Source organism: Thalassophryne amazonica, chromosome 16 (assembly GCF_902500255.1).
Source record: "Thalassophryne amazonica chromosome 16, fThaAma1.1, whole genome shotgun sequence".
In the NCBI taxonomy this organism is placed as follows: Eukaryota; Metazoa; Chordata; class Actinopteri; order Batrachoidiformes; family Batrachoididae; genus Thalassophryne; species Thalassophryne amazonica.
The window spans coordinates 91,920,145-91,940,257 of NC_047118.1; the positions used below are offsets into that span (position 1 = coordinate 91,920,145).

At 44.4% G+C, this 20,113-nt stretch overlaps 1 protein-coding gene across 1 annotated transcript in view; it reads right to left on the reverse strand.

Annotated features, from left to right (window-relative positions):
* Positions 1–20,113, reverse strand: part of LOC117528787 (serine/threonine-protein kinase SMG1-like) — a gene marked incomplete at its 5' end in the record, with an annotated part of 213,177 nt that overhangs the window by 10,817 nt on the left and 182,247 nt on the right. The window contains 3 exon segments of the mRNA XM_034191411.1: positions 9,760–9,936; positions 10,550–10,650; positions 10,739–10,950. Of these exon segments, the coding sequence (XP_034047302.1) occupies positions 9,760–9,936; positions 10,550–10,650; positions 10,739–10,950 (490 nt within the window).

A 20,113-nucleotide genomic window follows, 5' to 3' on the forward strand; every position in this document is an offset into this window, starting at 1 on the left:
AGCCCAGCGGAATAGTGCAGTTACAAGGAGTAGAAGTGGTGAAAGTAGATGAGTTTAAATACTTGGGCTCAACTGTTCAAAGTAATGGAGAGTGTGGTAGAGAGTAGAGCCCGATATATCGGTATATATCGGCCCGGCCGATATTATCGGCGACATATAAGCCCTTTTCAAAGTACTCACTATGAGCCAAAATTTTGCTGATAGAACACCGATAATTTCTCAAACAAAACAGTTACTGAAATGTTTGTGTCTGCAATGTAAAATGTCCTTGCACTGTTTGTCCAGTAGATGGAGCTCTGACTCCATTCAACTGAGAGCTGCTTACACCCCTGCTTAAATGTGTTCATCACTTGCCCCCGTAGTGTGCCGTCACACTGCAATGATCGGCTGACAAAAGCATACAAGTAAGTTTATAAGGAAGTTATTTGTAATAACTTTGCGATTAAATCAGCAAGTCAGCCGATTTATCGATTATGAGCATTTTTTTCATCCAAATATCGTTATCGGCATCTGCCTCGAAAAATCCATATCGGTCGGGCTCTAGTAGAGAGGTGAAGAAGAGAGTGCAGGCAGGGTGGAGTGGGTGGAGAAAGGTGGCAGGAGTGATTTGTGACCGAAGAATATCAGCAAGAGTGAAGGGGAAAGTTTACAAGACAGTAGTGAGACCAGCTATGTTGGACAGCTGAGAGACGGTGGCACTAACAAAAAGACAGGAGGCGGAGCTGAAGATGTTGAGATTCTCTTTGGGAGTGACAAGAATGGACAAGATTAGGAATGAACATATCAGAGGGACAGCTCAGGTGGGACGGTTTGGAGACAAAGTCAGAGAGGTGAGATTGAGATGGTTTGGACATGTGCAGAGGAGGGACCCAGGGTATATAGGGAGAAGGATGCTGAGGATGGAGCCACCAGGCAGGAGGAGAAGAGGGAGGACAAAGAGGAGGTTTATGGATGTGCTGAAGGAGGACATGCAGGTGGTTGGTGTGACAGAGGAAAATACAGAGGACAGGGTGAGATGGAAACGATTGATCTGCTGTGACGCCCCCTAACGGGAACAGCCGAAAGACAAAGAAGTTTGATGTAATCCTTCAAAGCCTATATAATAAGGGTGACAGTGTGAGTGTGTTCATGCATGTGTGCTTTCAACCTAAGGCCCCAAAGACATACCCCTTGGTGCCTCCAATCACCATACCAAATTTGGTGTCAACTGCTTAATTACTGTGGCAGTTCACGCCGAACACAAACTGTGCCGCATACATAGATTGGGTTTTATTCATGGAATGCATTTTGTCCATTATATACATATAGCAGACTTTGTCCGTTTTATACATGTAAAGACTTTTGTCCATTTTATAAATATAGCGGATCTTGTCCGTTTTAGAATAGAATAGAATGCCTTTTATTGTCATTTTATTGTCAAGGTACAAGGAAATTAAAAGACAACTCCCGTAGTGCAAAGGTGCAAAAGTAAATATAAAAGACAAATAAGAATATATACATGTATTTACAAAGGAGCCAGTCGGTGTATAAAAATATAAATAGAAGTCTGTACTATTCATTGTATTCACCTTTATAAAAAATAAATGCAATGAACAGTGCAGACTGTAGGCTAATGTGCATTCAATACCCGTATTGCTGTTGGATAGAACATGGTGAGTCTGGATGTACGGGCCTTGATGGACCGGTACCTCTTTTCCTGAAAGCAGCAGTGAGAACAGGCTGTGCCCGGATTGTGAACCATCGAAGTTGATGCTTCTGGCCCTGCACAGACATCTGGTGTTATAGATGTCTGACAGAGAGGACAGCTGTGCTCCTATGATAGCAGATTTAGCCCATTTTATACATATAACAAACTTTGTTTCATACACATAGCGGAGTTTGCCCGTTTTATATATGTAAAGATTTTGCCCGTTTTACACATACAGCGGATTTTGCCCGTTTTACACATACAGCGGATTTAGTCCGTTTTACACATACAGCGGATTTTGTCCATATTATACATACAGCGGATTTTGTCAGTTTTACACATACAGTAGTGTTCAGAATAATAGTAGTGCTCTGTGACTAAAAAGATTAATCCAGGTTTTGAGTATATTTCTTACTGTTACATGGGAAACAAGGTACCAGTAGATTCAGTAGATTCTCACAAATCCAACAAGACCAAGCATTCATGATATGCACACTCTTAAGACTATGAAATTGGGCTATTAGTAAAAAAAGTAGAAAAGGGGCTGTTCACAATAATAGTAGCATCTGCTGTTGATGCTACAAACTCAAAACTATTATGTTCAAACTGCTTTTTTATCAATCCTGTGAATCACTAAACTAGTATTTAGTTGTATAACCACAGTTTTTCATGATTTCTTCACATCTGCGAGGCATTAATTTTGTTGGTTTGGAACCAAGATTTTGCTGGTTTACTAGTGTGCTTGGGGTCATTGTCTTGTTGAAACACCCATTTCAAGGGCATGTCCTCTTCAGCATAAGGCAACATGACCTCTTCAAGTATTTTGACATATCCAAACTGATCCATGATACCTGTATGTGATATATAGGCCCAACACCATAGTAGGAGAAACATGCCCATATCATGATGCTTGCACCACCATGCTTCACTGTCTTCAATGTGAACTGTGGCTTGAATTCAGAGTTTGGGGGTCGTCTCACAAACTGTCTGCGGCCCTTGGACCCAAAAAGAACAATTTTACTCTCATCAGTCCACAAAATATTCCTCCATTTCTCTTTAGGCCGATTCATGTGTTCTTTGGCAAATTGTAACCTCTTCTGCACGTCTTTTATTTAACAGAGGGACTTTGTGGGGGATTCTTGCAAATAAATTAGCTTCACACAGGCGTCTTCTAACTGTCACAGCACTTACAGGTAACTCCAGACTGTCTTGATCATCCTGGAGCTGATCAATGGGTGAGCCTTTTCCATTCTGGTTATTCTTCTATCCATTTTCATGGTTGTTTTCCATTTTCTTCCACGCAGGTTTTTTTTTTTGTCCATTTTAAAGCATTGGAGATCATTGTAGATGAACAGCCTATAATTTTTTGCACCTGCGTATAAGTTTTCCCCTCTCCAATCAACTTTTTAATCAAACTACGCTGTTCTTCTGAACAATGTCTTGAATGTCCCATTTTCCTCAGGCTTTCAAAGAGAAAAGCATGTTCAACAGGTGCTGGCTTCATCCTTAAATAGGGGACACCTGAGTCACACCTGTTTGTTCCACAAAACTGACAAACTCACTGACAGAATGCCACACTACTATTATTGTGAACACCCCCTTTTCTACTTTTTTTTTTTAACTAATAGCCCAATTTCATAGCCTTAAGAGTGTGTATATCATGAATGCTTGGTCTTGTTGGATTTGTGAGAATCTACTGAATCTACTGGTACCTTGTTTCCCATGTAACAATAAGAAATAGCCTCAAAACCTGGATTAATCTTTTTAGTCACATAGCACTACTATTATTCTCAGCACTACTGTACAGCGGATTTTGCCCGTTTTACACATACAGCGGATTTTGCCCGTTTTACACATACAGCGGATTTTGCCCGTTTTACACATACAGCGGATTTTGCCCGTTTTACACATATAGTGGATTTGCCCATTTTATACATGTAAAACCACCTGAACCCATTATATGCGAGTTTTACTGTGTGTATGTATGTATATATAAATATATATGTACACAGACAAGGTGCAGGGTTTGCATTAGAATGTTTGTGCACTAAGTCCTTAGACACACTAGGTATTGAACATGTGAGTCCAAAGTCCAGCACAGAGCCCCAGCACCTTCACCAGCGCTGAATTCAGTCCACACTGCTAACTTCAGTAGCTTCTCAACTCTGCTGCAGTGTGTAGAGGTGAAATCAATCCTCCCACAGGTGGGGGTCAGATAGGCCTCCCTAGGAGCATTTCTTTGAAAATGAGGCACCAAATGGTGCATTTTGAGCACAATATTAAGGATCAATGGAACAATAGTCCATATATATTTGGATGAGGTAGCAGGAAAAAACTACTCATTTCATTTTCCATGACAACAACTTTCCATCATGACAGACGCCAAACCACAAGTGAGAACACAACTGGGCAGCGCAGTCTGGTATGAGTGCGGGTGGTAAAAGGTTAAAATATGACACATGTGATGCAATAATCCTACATCCGGGGACAGCCCTCATATGTCCCCGGCACTTTCTCTGAGTTTCTGGGCAAATTACACGCAATACAAAGTGAAAATACAAAGAAAATTGAGGATGCGATGGGAAAGTGGACATGTGTTGCGGTTTGTTTCTGACCCGGAGCACAAACGTGGAGAGGCGGTTTTGCAGGCGAGAGAACATAACTACTCTGGTTAGTTGTGTAGGCTAAAACTTAACATGACGTCTCCCACTCACCTCGTCTTCCCTTCTCCACTGGGAACCAAAAAAAAAAACAAAACAAAAAAACCTGCACTTTTTGCGACTGCTTCGCTGACTGAAGCCGAAAACAAAACAGCCCACTATTTTCCCGTTAGAAGTGATGCTGTGTTTAACAGAACTGTGAAATGAAAATTGTGAAATCTGAGGAAAATTTGTGGAGGGTATGAAGCCGGAGTTTAGAGCCCGCGAGGCCACAGAAACCAAATTAATTTTTGTATCTAATGATTCATTTTCAGCATCTCCTGGAAGAAAAAATATCTCAAAAGAAGTGCATCTTTAAATGACCCTATATTCAACCTTTCATTTGAATTGTCTATGATCATGTTGAAATATCAGAAATTGATGTGGAAGCAGGACCTGGAATGATTTTCCTTTTAATTATAAACCAAATTATGCATTAACGCAGAACAATGAAACTACATGAAAATTATGAAGACTGAAAACACTTAGAGCATTTCAAAAACCACAGCTAAAGCTCAGAGAATATCACAAAAAAAAAGTCAGATCCTTGTTCTGTAAATTCCTGTAAATCCATTCAAAGCCACAGTGTCTTTTTTCCAGTGAAAGAAATTCTGCATGAATTAAAAAGAGTCACATCATCTTGTGTAGTAGAGAAGCTTGAATCTTTGACTGGACTGGGTTGCTTGACGCGAGGACATTTCGCTTCTAATCGCAGAAGCTTCCTCAGCTAAATTTGTTGCTCTGGTGGTCTGACTTCTGTCTTGACTCTTGTAGAGAAGAACAAACAGAAGCCAGCAAAAAGCTGGAGTTTTAAACCTAATCAGACCCCTCCGACCAAGAGGCAGACTGCTATTGGCTAGTGACTAACAACTGCTCTAGTTAGCACCTTCCTAATGACAGGGCAGCTGTCCCTCCTAACGATGGGACTGACGCCTCTCCTGACAACTCTGCTGACAACGTGAATGACTCATTACCATGAACAAAAGACTGAAACTGCGTTGACCTGAGTACCCCATTGTAAACAGGGGACAAAGCGTGTCTCAGACCCCTGCCCAGTTAAGCCTGGGTTTCAACTGTTTCACATACAATGCCTCCTTCACCCCTCTCTCAAACCATTTCTTTTCTCTGGCTAAGATTTTAACTTTCTTGTCCTCAAACGTGTGGTTAGTGTCTTTAAGGTGGAGATGAACTGCAGACTAAGGTCCACCGGAGCTGCAGACTGAGGTCCACCGGAGCTCCCTCTCTGTGGTGCTGGTATAGCCTTTTGTGGCAGGCTGTACCCACAAATGGACAAATCCCACAGTATCAGGCAGGGGTTCAAACCAGACCGCGCTGCTGTATTGTACCAAATCTGAAACTGCACAGTAAACTGATTGAACAACATTTAATTAAACTTGTTTGAGCTGATCTTCACCAGTAGAATAAATGTGCCATTCATTCATTGCTGTGTAGATTGAAACTGAGGTTGTACAACCCCTGGCAAAAATTATGGAATCACCGGCCTCAGAGGATGTTCATTCAGTTGTTTAATTTTGTAGAAAAAAAGCAGATCACAGACATGATACAAAACTAAAGTCATTTCAAATGGCAACTTTCTGGCTTTAAGAAACACTATAAGAAATCAGGAAAAAAAAATGGTGGCAGTCAGTAACGGTTACTTTTTTAGACCAAGCAGAGGGAAAAAAATATGGAATCACTCAATTCCGAGGAATAAATTATGGAATCATGAAAACCAAAAGAACGCTCCAACACATCACTAGTATTTTGTTGCACCACCTCTGGCTTTTCTAACAGCTTGCAGTCTCTGAGGCATGGACTTAATGAGTGACAAACAGTACTCTTCATCAATCTGGCTCCAACTTTCTCTGATTGCTGTTGCCAGATCAGCTTTGCAGGTTGGAGCCTTGTCATGGACCATTTTCTTCAACTTCCACCAAAGATTTTTAATTGGATTAAGATCCAGACTATATGCAGGCCATGACATTGACCCTATGTGTCTTTTTGCAAGGAATGTTTTCACAGTTTTTGCTCTATGGCAAGATGCATTATCATCTTGAAAAGTGATTTCATCATCTTCAAACATCCTTTCAATTGATGGGATAAGAAAAGTGTCCAAAATATCAACGTAAACTTGTGCATTTATTGATGATGTAATGACAGCCATCTCCCCAGTGCCTTTACCTGACATGCAGCCCCATATCATCAATGACTGTGGAAATTTACATGTTCTCTTCAGGCAGTCATCTTTATAAATCTCATTGGAACGGCACCAAACAAAAGTTCCAGCATCATCACCTTGCCCAATGCAGATTCGAGATTCATCACTGAATATGACTTTCATCCAGTCATCCACAGTCCACGATTGCTTTTCCTTAGCCCACTGTAACCTTGTTTTTTTTCTGTTTAGGTGTTAATGATGGCTTTCGTTTAGCTTTTCTGTATGTAAATCCCATTTCCTTTAGGCGGTTTCTTACAGTTCGGTCACAAACGTTGACTCCAGTTTCCTCCCATTCGTTCCTCATTTGTTTTGTTGTGCATTTTCGATTTTTGAGACATATTGCTTTAAGTTTTCTGTCTTGATGCTTTGATGTCTTCCTTGGTCTTCCAGTATGTTTGCCTTTAACAACCTTCCCATGTTGTTTGTATTTGGTCCAGAGTTTAGACACAGCTGACTGTGAACAACCAACATCTTTTGCAACACTGCGTGATGATTTACCCTCTTTTAAGAGTTTGATAATCCTCTCCTTTGTTTCAATTGACATCTCTCATGTTGGAGCCATGATTCATGTCAGTCCACTTGGTGCAACAGCTCTCCAAGGTGTGATCACTCCTTTTTAGATGCAGACTAACGAGCAGATCTGATTTGATGCAGGTGTTAGTTTTGGGGATGAAAATTTACAGGGTGATTCCATAATTTATTCCTCAGAATTGAGTGAGTCCATATTTTTTTCCCTCTGTTTGGTCTAAAAAAGTAACCGTTACTGACTGCCACAATTTTTTTTCCTGATTTCTTATAGTGTTTCTTAAAGCAAGAAAGTTGCCATTTGAAATGACTTTAGTTTTGTGTCATGTCTGTGATCTGCTTTTTTTCTACAAAATTAAACAACTGAATGAACATCCTCCGAGGCCGGTGATTCCATCATTATTGCCAGGGGTTGTACATGATATCATGAGGTAAAATAATCCATTTTAAAATGACATATCAGCGCTGCTTTGACACATATCAGTGAAAATGAAACAGCTTCGACTGACCTCAGATATGACTGAACCAATACGAGACCTGAACCACTTGGGTCAGACCTGATCTGTTTCACTGTCATTTTAATCGTTCACAGTAAAATCAGGTCACATTAGGCAAGCGGGCAAGCGGCTTTTTAAGCACCGTCAATGGGAGGAAAACAAATGATCCGTCTTTCAGCAAAAGCCCCGAATCAACAGGAAAACATCACTTCATGAACAGAAGAAAGTCAGGAAATATTTTTCAAGAATCAATTTTTACAGAGAACTGACCGCTGATAGAAGTTGCTTTGTTGATTGTACGGACGTTTGGGCAACTTTATGTTTCATCATGTTGTCATGGTGAAAGGAAGAACCGTTTTCCCACCTTAGGTGGACTTCAGTGGTTGTGACACCAGAAACATTCAGCTTCCAAGCTCATCCCTTTTTCTCCAGAAATGACCATTTCAACTGGTGTTTGATGATGTCATCAGTCAGCGTAATGTTATCGTGTCTTTACCATGTGGACAAAGACAAAATCTGACCTGAAAATTCTGGTGTCCTAACCTTTCATCCTACCTACGATACACGGCACTGTTTAAGAACATATCCGAGTCCAAACAGTCGAACCGTCTGAAGTACGTGGTGCAGTAACGCTTCCACTGAAACACGGAGACTTGTAGCGTGTGCAGAACAAGTGTCTGTCCAAATCTGTCCTGCTGGTCTAAAGAGCAAATCAATGTAGCAGCTACTTCACAAAGCGGCACAGAGTAAATCTAAAGTCTTTTAATCTCACCTGTTGTCTGCTTTTAGTTGGATTCATCATCACAGTCTGATGAAAAGCTCTTATCCACATTGTTTTAAAAGACAACATCTGGAAATACTTTAATTCCTTATTGTGGAAATAAAAGTCCCTCTGTGTGAGAGAGGTGGGGCTATGAAATCATTGTTTCAGAAACCTGACCAAGGAGACATGCTATAGGAAATACCACCAGAGGGAAGTATACGCTAAGGTCATCATTCGTAGTGGAGACGCGGAGGCTTCTGAGGATCTGGAAAACCTGCATGTCTGGCTCCACCTCCAGCTCCATCTTTCTCCACCCACGCCACCTTGCCTACACTCTCTTCTTCACCTCACTACCTCAAGTATTTAAAATCATCTACTTTCACCACTTCTACTCCTTGTAACTGCACTATTCCACTGGGCTCCCTCTCATTCACACACATGGACTCAGTCTTGCATCTACTTTTATTCTCTTTCTCTCCAGGGCATATCTCCACCTCTCCAGACAAGACTCAACCTGCTCTTTTCTCTTACAACAGATCACAATGTCATGTGCAAACATCATAGTCCATGGGGACTCCTGTCTGATCTCATCTGTCAACCTGTCCATCACCACTGCAAACAAGAAAGGACTCAGAGCTGATCCTTGGTGTAATCCCACCTCCACCTTGAATGAGTGTCATTCCGACTGCGCATCTCACTGCTGTCACACTATTCTTGTACATGTCCTGCACTACCCAAACATACTTCTCTGCCACTCCAGACTTCCTCATACAATACCACAGGTCTTCTTTTGGAACCCTATCATAAGCTTTTTCTAAGTCCACAAACACAATGTAACTCTTTCTGTCCTTCTCTGTACTTCTCCAACAGTATTCTCAGAGCAAACATTGGATCTGTAGTGCTCTTTCTCGGCATGAAACCATACTGCTGCTCACAGATCTTCACCTGTTTTCTAAGCCTAGCTTCTACTACTCTTTCCCATAACTTCATACTGTGGCTGATCAACTTTATGCCTCTGTAATTACTGCAGCTCTGCACATCATCCTTGTTCTCAAAAATAGGAACCAGCACACTTTGTCTCCACTCCTCAGGCATCATTTAAATTTCCAAGATTTTATTAAACATTCTGGTTAGAAACTCCACTGCTATCTCTCCAAAATATGTCCATGCCTCCACTGGAATGTCATCTGGACCAACTGCATTTACACTCTTCATAGCTGCCCTCATGTCATCCTTACTAATCTCTTACACCTGATTTCCTCTTGCCACATCATCCAGCCTTTTCTCTCACTTTCTTCATTCATCAGCTCTTCAAAATATGCCCTCCACCTTCGTGTGTGTGTGTGTGTGTGTGGCACGAGTAGTAGTACCTCTTCCAGTTTTTGGGTCCCGTATAGCCTTCTTTGGGCTGGGGTTCAGCCCTTTGTTGCTCATCAGCAGTGTGCTGGGTGGGGTATCAGTGGGAGTTCCCAGGTTACGTGGTAGAACCTTGCGTGCATTCTGAGACATGGACTCTGGCTGGGTCTTCACTCCACTGCATCGTACAGCTGCAGCCCAAGAACACAGCACATGGTATCAGAAAACAGAACGGTCCCTGTGAATATGGACACGAAGTATTGTTGATAAGGTACACACGAGGATCAGGGGCCGCACCCCCACCCCCACACTCACAGGGGAGGCCCTCCAACAGGGCTTTTTTCTGCCTGAGAACGCAACTTCAGCTAAGGGCCGGATGTTAGATTAGCAAACACCTAGAAACCAGAGCTTGGAGATGCTCTGCTGTATTCAGGTCCACTGTGCAGTGAAACAGGTGGATCGGCCCATCGGCACCGTTCAGCTGTGGCTGAATGTTAACACCTGCTTCCTGCTCAGGATTCAGATAAAAGCCATGATCAACACAGTTTGATGGCAGAGAGGAGAAAACCACAGTCTGCTGTCGAGAAGATGACCTTCTAGTGCCAATAGGAGAGTCACTATCTCTCTCCTTATTAATAACAAAAACAAAAAACCTGGAGCAGTTTAATGTTCTGCCTCTTGTTTCTGTTGACCCAAATCTCCGTTTTTGCAGCCACGTGCTGAAAAATACATTTATACAGTAATACAAATGAAGAGGTTTTTAAAGGTTCCTGGCCTGTACCACAGTTAAAAGCTGAAGCACACCTGCTGCAAAACTGGTCTGTGCTGCAGGAACAGGACTGGCACAGGCCGTGTCTCCATCAGTCACCAGGGGGGACGCGAAAGCCACCAGGCCGTTGTAGACACTGTAAGAGGACACAGTCACCGGGTTACTGCACGTTCACACACACACCCACACACACTGCTGTCGGCTGAATGTGCTGACAGACTGGCCTCTGGCTCTGGCTCTGCAGCTCCTTCAGGGTCACAGGAATCTCCTCCAGCATCTCCAGCTGGTCCTGGTTCCGAGTCTGGCCGCTGGCCTGGACCACAGTGAACAGCACCAGCTGGATGTTGTCCTGCCACGCTTTGTACTCCAACATGAAGTGCTGCACGCTGCCCTCGTAAGGCACGTCTTCTCCGTCCACCAGCGCAGCCTCCTCATCCTGTCAGAGGACAAGACGTGGAAACCAGTAGAGCTTAAGGTGTGTTGTCTCAACAACGAGGATGCTTTTTATGCAGGCAAAGCAGCATCAGACACTAAAAAAACCCCCTCCTGTTTTAAAGGACACAAACCTAGACAACAGGTCCTGCCCAGAATTACCAAGAACACTGAATTTTAAGAGCAGAACTCAGAAATAAATACAGAGAAATTAAAAATTAAAGTATTATTCCAAAAAAGTTAATAAAATGTCCAAAATGACTGAACAACAACAAAACTCTTTCAAACAATGAAATAAAAACTACAGCACTGTATGGTGACACACCATCTGTGGTCTAGTGACCCTCCACCTGCTTCGGGTCCAATTTCACTGGGCTGCCACAGCCTGCCAACGGCAATTACGATGGAAATCGCACAATGTTCGCTGGGTGGCGTTCTTCCCTGACTTCACTTGCATGGTGTCATTAGTGTCACCTGGATTTTGAATTTTTCAAAGTTGGTGAGGCAACAAGGCTCCTCCCAGTTTGATCCAAGACCCGTTGCTGGTGTAGTGCGACACTCTGAATGCACTCAGTGCGACTCCTAACATGATGGGGGGGGATGGTCTAGTGGTTAAGGCGTTGGGCTTGAGACCAGAAGATCCTTGGTTCAAAGGGCCCTTGGGCAAGGTCTTTAATCCCCTAGTTGCTCCCAGTGTGTATGGAGTGCCTTGTATGGCAGCACCCTGACATCGGGGAGAATGTGAGGCATTATTGTCAAGCGCTTTGAGCGTCTGATGCAGATGGAAATGGGCGATATAAATGCAGTCCATTTACCATTTGAAAGATTCATGAACAAACTGTGGGGGAGCGGTGGCGTGCTCCACGCATCTCGTATGGGGAGCAAGCCTCAGTAGTGGACATGATCAGAGAGGAAGAGCTGCTTCTGGAAAACGCCGAGCTGCTGCCAGCCTGGCCACATTTACAGGACATGAGGACTTTTTGACTTATGCATTTAATGTTTATATATATATATATATATATATATATATATATATATATATACACGCATACAGTAGTGTTCAGAATAATAGTAGTGCTATGTGACTAAAAAGATGAATCCAGGTTTTGAGTATATTTCTTACTGTTACATGGGAAACAAGGTACCAGTAGATTCAGTAGATTCTCACAAATCCAACAAGACCAAGCATTCATGATATGCACACTCTTAAGGCTATGAAATTGGGCTATTAGTAAAAAAAAGTAGAAAAGGGGGTGTTCACAATAATAGTAGCATCTGCTGTTGATGCTACAAACTCAAAACTATTATGTTCAAATTGCTTTTTTAGCGATCCTGTGAATCACTAAACTAGTATTTAGTTGTATAACCACAGTTTTTCATGATTTCTTCACATCTGCGAGGCATTAATTTTGTTGGTTTGGAACCAAGATTTTGCTGGTTTACTAGTGTGCTTGGGGTCATTGTCTTGTTGAAACACCCATTTCAAGGGCATGACCTCTTCAGCATAAGGCAACATGACCTCTTCAAGTATTTTGACATATCCAAACTGATCCATGATACCTGGTATGTGATATATAGGCCCAACACCATAGTAGGAGAAACATGCCCATATCATGATACTTGCACCACCATGCTTCACTGTCTTCACTGTGAACTGTGGCTTGAATTCAGAGTTTGGGGGTCGTCTCACAAACTGTCTGCGGCCCTTGGACACAAAAAGAACAATTTTACTCTCATCAGTCCACAAAATATTCCTCCATTTCTCTTTAGGCCAGTTGATGTGTTCTTTGGCAAATTGTAACCTCTTCTGCACGTCTTTTATTTAACAGAGGGACTTTGCGGGGGATTCTTGCAAATAAATTAATTACAGGTAACTCCAGACTGTCTTTGATCATCCTGGAGCTGATCAATGGGTGAGCCTTTGCCATTCTGGTTATTCTTCTATCCATTTTGATGGTTGTTTTCCATTTTCTTCCACACGTCTGTTTTTTTTTTGTCCATTTTAAAGCATTGGAGATCATTGTAGATGAACAGCCTATCATTTTTTGCACCTGCGTATAAGGTTTCCCCTCTCCAATCAACTTTTTAATCAAACTACACTGTTCTTCTGAACAATGTCTTGAACGTCCCATTTTCCTCAGGCTTTCAAAGAGAAAAGCATGTTCAACAGGTGCTGGCTTCATCCTTAAATAGGGGACACCTGAGTCACACCTGTTTGTTCCAAAAACTGACCAACCACTGACTGAATGCCACACTACTATTATTGTGAACACCCCCTTTTCTACTTTTTTTTTTTTACTAATAGCCCAATTTCATATATATATATATATATATATATATATATATATATGTATATATGTGTGTGTGTGTGTCATGTTTATTTTTCTGTCTGTCAGCAGGATTACTTCAAAACTACTGCATGGATTTTGACAGAATTTTCCCAACAGATACATATTAGGCCATGGAAGAGTCCACTGATTTTTGGAGGGGATCTGGATCCAGATTGGCAGACGTCAGAATTTTTTTTTTTGTCATAACTGAGAACAGTGGGGGAATTTCCAGTATATTGACATGAATAATGATAATACGAGCTGAACACTGGTGTTCAGCTGCAAGTGGACACGTCAGCGAGACACCAACTGAAACACTGTTGCTTGTTTGCGTGTTTGGTCACTAAGTCGTGTCTCTAACGGCTCTCCAACAGTCACATTCAGCGAGATAGGACCCTTCCAGAAGACTCAAAGCACTTTGTTCGTCCAGACCTACACCTTGTCCCACTACAGTTATGGCAGAGGATGTCCAGCACTGTCAGATGTCTCTGCTGTACTGTCATGTTGGTCTGCCTACTTTGAGCAGGTGTATCAGGCTGATCCTTCTGCTGGAAGGTTGAACATTTCTGGTGTCAGGGTTCTTGGTGCTGATTCTCCAGTCAACTGTAAACGGTGAGATCTCAAAGGCTGTGAAACAACTGAAGGTGGGGGAAGAAGCTCCAGGGATTTGAGGCACTGGAGCTGAGCTCCTCCCGGCAGGTGAAGACGCTGTTCTCCTGACATTGTAAACAATCTTTACTTGAATTTGGGATCACTCCAACAGAGTGGAAAGAAAGGAAGTCTTGTCCCAGTCTGATAAAGAAAGGGTGATGGTATGGATTTTAACAGTTATAGGGCTATCACACTCACAAGGTGCTCACAAGGATCATTCTGAATAGAATTCAGTTCCAGCTGCTTGTGGCTCAGGGAGCAGAACAGTCTGGCTTTAAGCCCAAGACGTTACCTATCCTGGGTGTTGGGTCTGGTTGTGGAAATCAGTGACTTGGGTGCTTTTGTTGGTGAGGAAATGTTTACAAATCTTGATTTTGCAGACGATGCTGTGATCTTTGAGCAATCAATGGATACTCCGGCTGCAGTATTTAAAAAGTTGAGTGAGGAATAAGAGTGTCTGGGTTTGAGATGCTCATTGATCAAGACCAAGATTCAGGCTTTCAGTAACTTCCAGGACTTGGCCCACAGAGGTGTATCTGTATGCTGTGAGGTCTGAAATTAGCAAGCTTTAAAAATCTGAGTTACATCCTAAATATGAACAAGGTGGAGATGGAGGACCTACTGTTGTAAACCAAAATATGAGAGAGAGAGACAGAGAGAGAGACAGAGAGATAGACAGAGAGAGACAGAGAGATAGACAGAGAGAGACACAGACAGAGACAGAGAGAGAGGCAGAGAGAGGCAGACAGAGAGAGAGACAGAGAGAGAGACAGACAGAGACAGACAGAGAGACAGAGAGAGACACAGAAAGACAGAGAGAGACACAGAGACAGAGAGATTGAGATTTAAAACACCTTTATTCACAACAGGTGAAGTACATCATTTACATTGGTGACATGGGCTGCTGTGTTCCCCCCCAGGCATCAGAAATGAAGCACCAAGCTCCCAGTCCGTACAGACGAAAGAACATTATTCCTACACCACATTGTCCGAAAGGTGTCCATGTTATCAGTCAGAGCATAAAACTGGAATTCCACCCTAATCCGGGCCGCCAAGAGTCCCTTCAGCATAAGCTCAGGGTCCACCGACCCCAGAGCCAAAACACAGTTTTTCCGAGTCTTCCAGATGGCCAACTTGGCAAGTCCACAAAGCAGGTTAATCAACACATGCAAACCCCTGGAGTGTGCGCGATATTTCGGACAAAAAATAAACAATTCCATAGTGAACAGCAACCCCAACCCGCGAAACCACCTCCCCAGCAACCCAAACAGCCCTCCCAAGCGATTACATTGCGCAAAAACATAGTGAATAGTTTCCCTGAGCGGACAGAATGGACAAACCCCATCCACCCCTGGATCCAGGTGTGCCAGATACCCGTTCGTAGCCAAAAGCCCATGCACAATCCTCCACTGAAGATCCCCTGTACGTTTGTTGACCGGGGGTTTGTACAGGCTACGCCAGCACCCCACAGGAGACAGCACCTGACCACCTCGACGCCGCCAACCCTGCCAACGAGCGTAAGTGTGACACCTTAACAAAGTAGAGTGCCCTTTTACCAATACCCTCAAACTCTCCCAAAACAGGTGACCTGAAAGATAGGAGAGCCCCCTGCTCCTCCTGCCACCCCCCCACTGAGGGCGAGACAGTTAGAGAGGGGAACATGTATTCAGAGTCATCATCCCACTGGTCAGACAGAATACGAGTCTCAGCAAACGCTCTGTGGGGCCCCGGCAGGGAAGCACAGACCTCCTCCACCACCCTAAGCAGCATCCTGGAGGACCGAGCTCCCGACGCCTCCCTCAGCCTCCCAACAGACGTGCGCAGCAGATGACCCAGTTTGGTGCACCCCGCCGCCCTCAGGCGGGACCGCAGAGTGGCAGATGACAAAGCAGGAGAACAAACAAAGTCACTGAAGAAGAGGGGTTCCTCAAACAGCCACATCCCTGGTGTACCGACAGCATCCCTGCACACGGAGAGGACCCGCCACGCTTGGAGAACAGACTGGTAAAAAACTGAGGTACGCGTCCCACCGACGTCCCACTGACGTAGGAGGAACAGATGTTTGTCATATCCCAAAGCAGCCTCCCTTCTCAGCAGGACACGGGCAGTATCCTGCCAGCTCAAACCCGAGCCATACAACAGTCTCTGAGCGGCCCGCAACCTGAAGGCCGACACCCGAGCAGCAATGTCCACCAACCCTTCGTGAAGAGGCATATACAGCAAGGGAGCCCTGATCCAGTGATGACCCGACCAGAAAAAAATCCACCAACATCCGCAGCTGCTCAATAAGGCCGTGTGGTGGAGGGAGAACAGACAGTCTGTGCCACAGCGCCAAAGTTATTAGCGACCAGAACCCGCCCCCTGTAAGACAACTGGTGCTATTGATGATACCCAGCTTTATCAATCCATGAAGCCAGAGGACACACACCAATTAGCTAAACTGCAGGATTGTCTTACAGACATAAAGACATGGATGACCTCTAATTTCCTGCTTTTAAACTCAGATAAAACTGAAGTTATTGCACTTGGCCCCACAAATCTTAGAAACATGGTGTCTAACCAGATCCTTACTCTGGATGGCATTACCCTGACCTCTAGTAATACTGTGAGAAATCTTGGAGTCATTTTTGATCATGATATGTCATTCAAAGCGCATATTAAACAAATATGTAGGACTGCTTTTTTGCATTTACGCAATATCTCTAAAATCAGAAAGGTCTTGTCTCAGAGTGATGCTGAAAAACTAATTCATGCATTTATTTCCTCTAGGCTGGACTATTGTAATTCATTATTATCAGGTTGTCCTAAAAGTTCCCTAAAAAGCCTTCAGTTAATTCAAAATGCTGCAGCTAGAGTACTGACAGGGACTAGAAGGAGAGAGCATATCTCACCAATATTGGCCTCTCTTCATTGGCTTCCTGTTAATTCTAGAATAGAATTTAAAATTCTTCTTCTTACTTATAAGGTTTTGAATAATCAGGTCCCATCTTATCTTAGGGACCTCGTAGTACCATATCACCCCAATAGAGCACTTCGCTCTCAGACTGCAGGCTTACTTGTAGTTCCTAGGGTTTGTAAGAGTAGAATGGGAGGCAGAGCCTTCAGCTTTCAGGCTCCTCTCCTGTGGAACCAGCTCCCAATTCAGATCAGGGAGACAGACACCCTCTCTACTTTTAAGATTAGGCTTAAAACTTTCCTTTTTGCTAAAGCTTATAGTTAGGGCTGGATCAGGTGACCCTGAACCATCCCTTAGTTATGCTGCTATAGACGTAGACTGCTGGGGGGTTCCCATGATGCATTGTTTCTTTCTCTTTTTGCTCTGTATGCACCACTCTGCATTTAATCATTAGTGATCGATCTCTGCTCCCCTCCACAGCATGTCTTTTTCCTGGTTCTCTCCCTCAGCCCCAACCAGTCCCAGCAGAAGACTGCCTCTCCCTGAGCCTGGTTCTGCTGGAGGTTTCTTCCTGTTAAAAGGGAGTTTTTCCTTCCCACTGTAGCCAAGTGCTTGCTCACAGGGGGGTCGTTTTGACCGTTGGGGTTTTACATAATTATTGTATGGCCTTGCCTTACAATATAAAGCGCCTTGGGGCAACTGTTTGTTGTGATTTGGCGCTATATAAAAAAATTGATTGATTGATTGATTGACAGTCTGGCACACACCTTCTCCACCATGCCCTCCCAATTCTTCTGACAATACCCTTCCGTTCCCAGAAACACACCCAGCACCTTCAACGCCTCCACTCCCCACCGCAAACCATGTGGCAGACAGGGAGCAGCAGCGTCCCGCCACCTCCCGATCAGAACAGCCTCACTCTTCCCCCGATTCACCCTAGCAGCGGTCCCCGTCTCATAAAGCCGTAAACTATCCAATAACTCATCAACATCCACCTGATTCTTAACAAAAACCGTGATGTCATCTGCATATGCAGAGAGCACCAGAGGAGCACCTTGGTGAAGGCCCGGCAAAACAAGGCCAGACAGCCGGGCCCTGAGGCGACACAGGGCCCGGCCTTAACCAAAACTGAAGCCCCGTGGTACAGTACCTTAACAAAAGAAATAAACCCGTCACCAAAACCAAACACCCTCAAAGTAGAGAACAAGAACCCGTGGTGAACCCGATCAAACGCCTTTTCTTGATCCAGTGACACAAACCCACAATCCAAGACCCCCATAGTACACAAATCAAACATATCTCTCATCAAAAAAAGATTGTCCAAAATAGTTCTATCAGCCACACAATAAGACTGATCCTTGTGAATGATCAAATCCAAAACAGTCTTTAACCTGTTCGCCAACACCTTAGAAAAAAGTTTGTAATCCGCACAAAGAAGTGCGACTGGCCTCCAATTCTGCAACGAAGCGAGATCCCCTTTCTTAGGCAAAAGGGACAGAACAGCACGGCAACACGACATGGGCAGACACCCAGTCGTGATGCTCTCCTGCAACATTTCCAAAATATCCGCCCCAAGAACACCCCAGAAATGTCTATAGAAGTCCACCGGAAGGCCATCGATGCCTGGAGCTCTCCCAGGTGCAATCTGGCGTACCGCCACCGTCAGTTCCTCCAGCGTGATGGGGGAGTCCAGGGCCTCTCGCTCCGAGGCCACCAGCTGGGGGAGATCCTGTAGAAAACCAGCCGCATAGGCCTCGTCACAGTCAGCAGCACCGTAAAGAGCCGAATAGAAGTCCCTCGCGTGTCTCCGCATCTCCACCGAGTCACTCGTCACCCGTCCGTCAGGAAGGCGAAGACAGGTGCCTGCTGATGAGCTGTGGTCTTCTCCAGGTTGAAGAAGAAGGAGCTAGGCGCATCCATGTCCCTAATGTTCGCAAAACGTGCCCTCACCATCGCCCCGTTCACCCTCTCATCTTCCCTTGCAACAGACTATGCCGATCAGGAGCCCCCCCCCGCGTGCAGATCAGCTTGAATATTCATAATATCCCTCTCCAACGTTGCCATAGCTACCTTAACCTTAGCCGTGGAATAAGAAGCATACTGTTGACACAAGACCCGAACCTGGGTCTTGCCAGCCTCCCACCACTGACACACCATCCCGAACATCCCCTTCCGTCCCCTCCAAAAATCCCAAAAGTTCTCAATTAACCCACAAAATGCCCTGTCGAGCAAAAGTTTAGTATTGAATTTCCAGTAAGTAGTAACTCGCGCAGTGTGTGAGTGGAACAATTCCATAGTGACAAGATGGTGATCCGAAAAACCAACCGGCTGGATACAACTCCTACACAATCTATTCCGAAACGAGTGTGATATATAAATCCGGTCAAGCCTAGCTGCGGACACCACCCCATCCGAAACCCGAACCCACGTGTACTGTCTGTCTTGAGGATATACAACCCTCCATGTGTCCAATAAACCCACCTCCCGTAAACACCCTGCCAGTGTGGAAGCCGACCACAAATGCGGCTCCTCACCCACTCGGTCCAGGGACATATCCACCGTACAGTTGAAATCGCCCCCCAGCACCAAACAGTCACCAGGCGCCTGCTGACCCAAGACGTCGCGCACTTGCGTAAACAGTCCCACTCGCTCCGAGCACTCATTGTGTGCATAAACATTTAAGAACACCATGGTCAACCCCAAACCCGAGCCCTGACCAGCAGAACCCGCCCCTGAACGACTCAGACACAGAGAGGGAGAGACACAGAAAGAGAAAGAGACACAGAGAGACACACAGAGAGAGACACAGAGAGACAGAGAGAGACACAGAGAGAGAGACAGAGAGAGAGAGAGACACACAGAGAGACACACAGAGAGACACACACAGAGAGAGAGAGACACACAGAGAGACACAGAGAGAGACACACACAGAGAGAGAGCGACACACACAGAGAGAGAGAGAGAGACAGAGAGAGACACAGAGAGAGAGAGACACAGAGAGAGAGAGAGAGAGACAGAGAGAGAGAGATACAGAGAGACAGACACACAGAGAGAGAGAGACAGAGAGATACAGAGAGACAGACACACAGAGAGAGAGAGACAGAGACACACAGAGAGAGAGAGAGAGACACAGAGAGAGAGAGAGAGACACAGAGAGAGAGACACAGAGAGAGAGAGAGACAGAGAGAGACAGAGAGACACAGAGAAAGAAAGAGAGAGAGACACAGAGAGAGAGAGAGAGAGACAGAGACACACAGAGAAAGAAAGAGAGAGAGACACACAGAGAGACA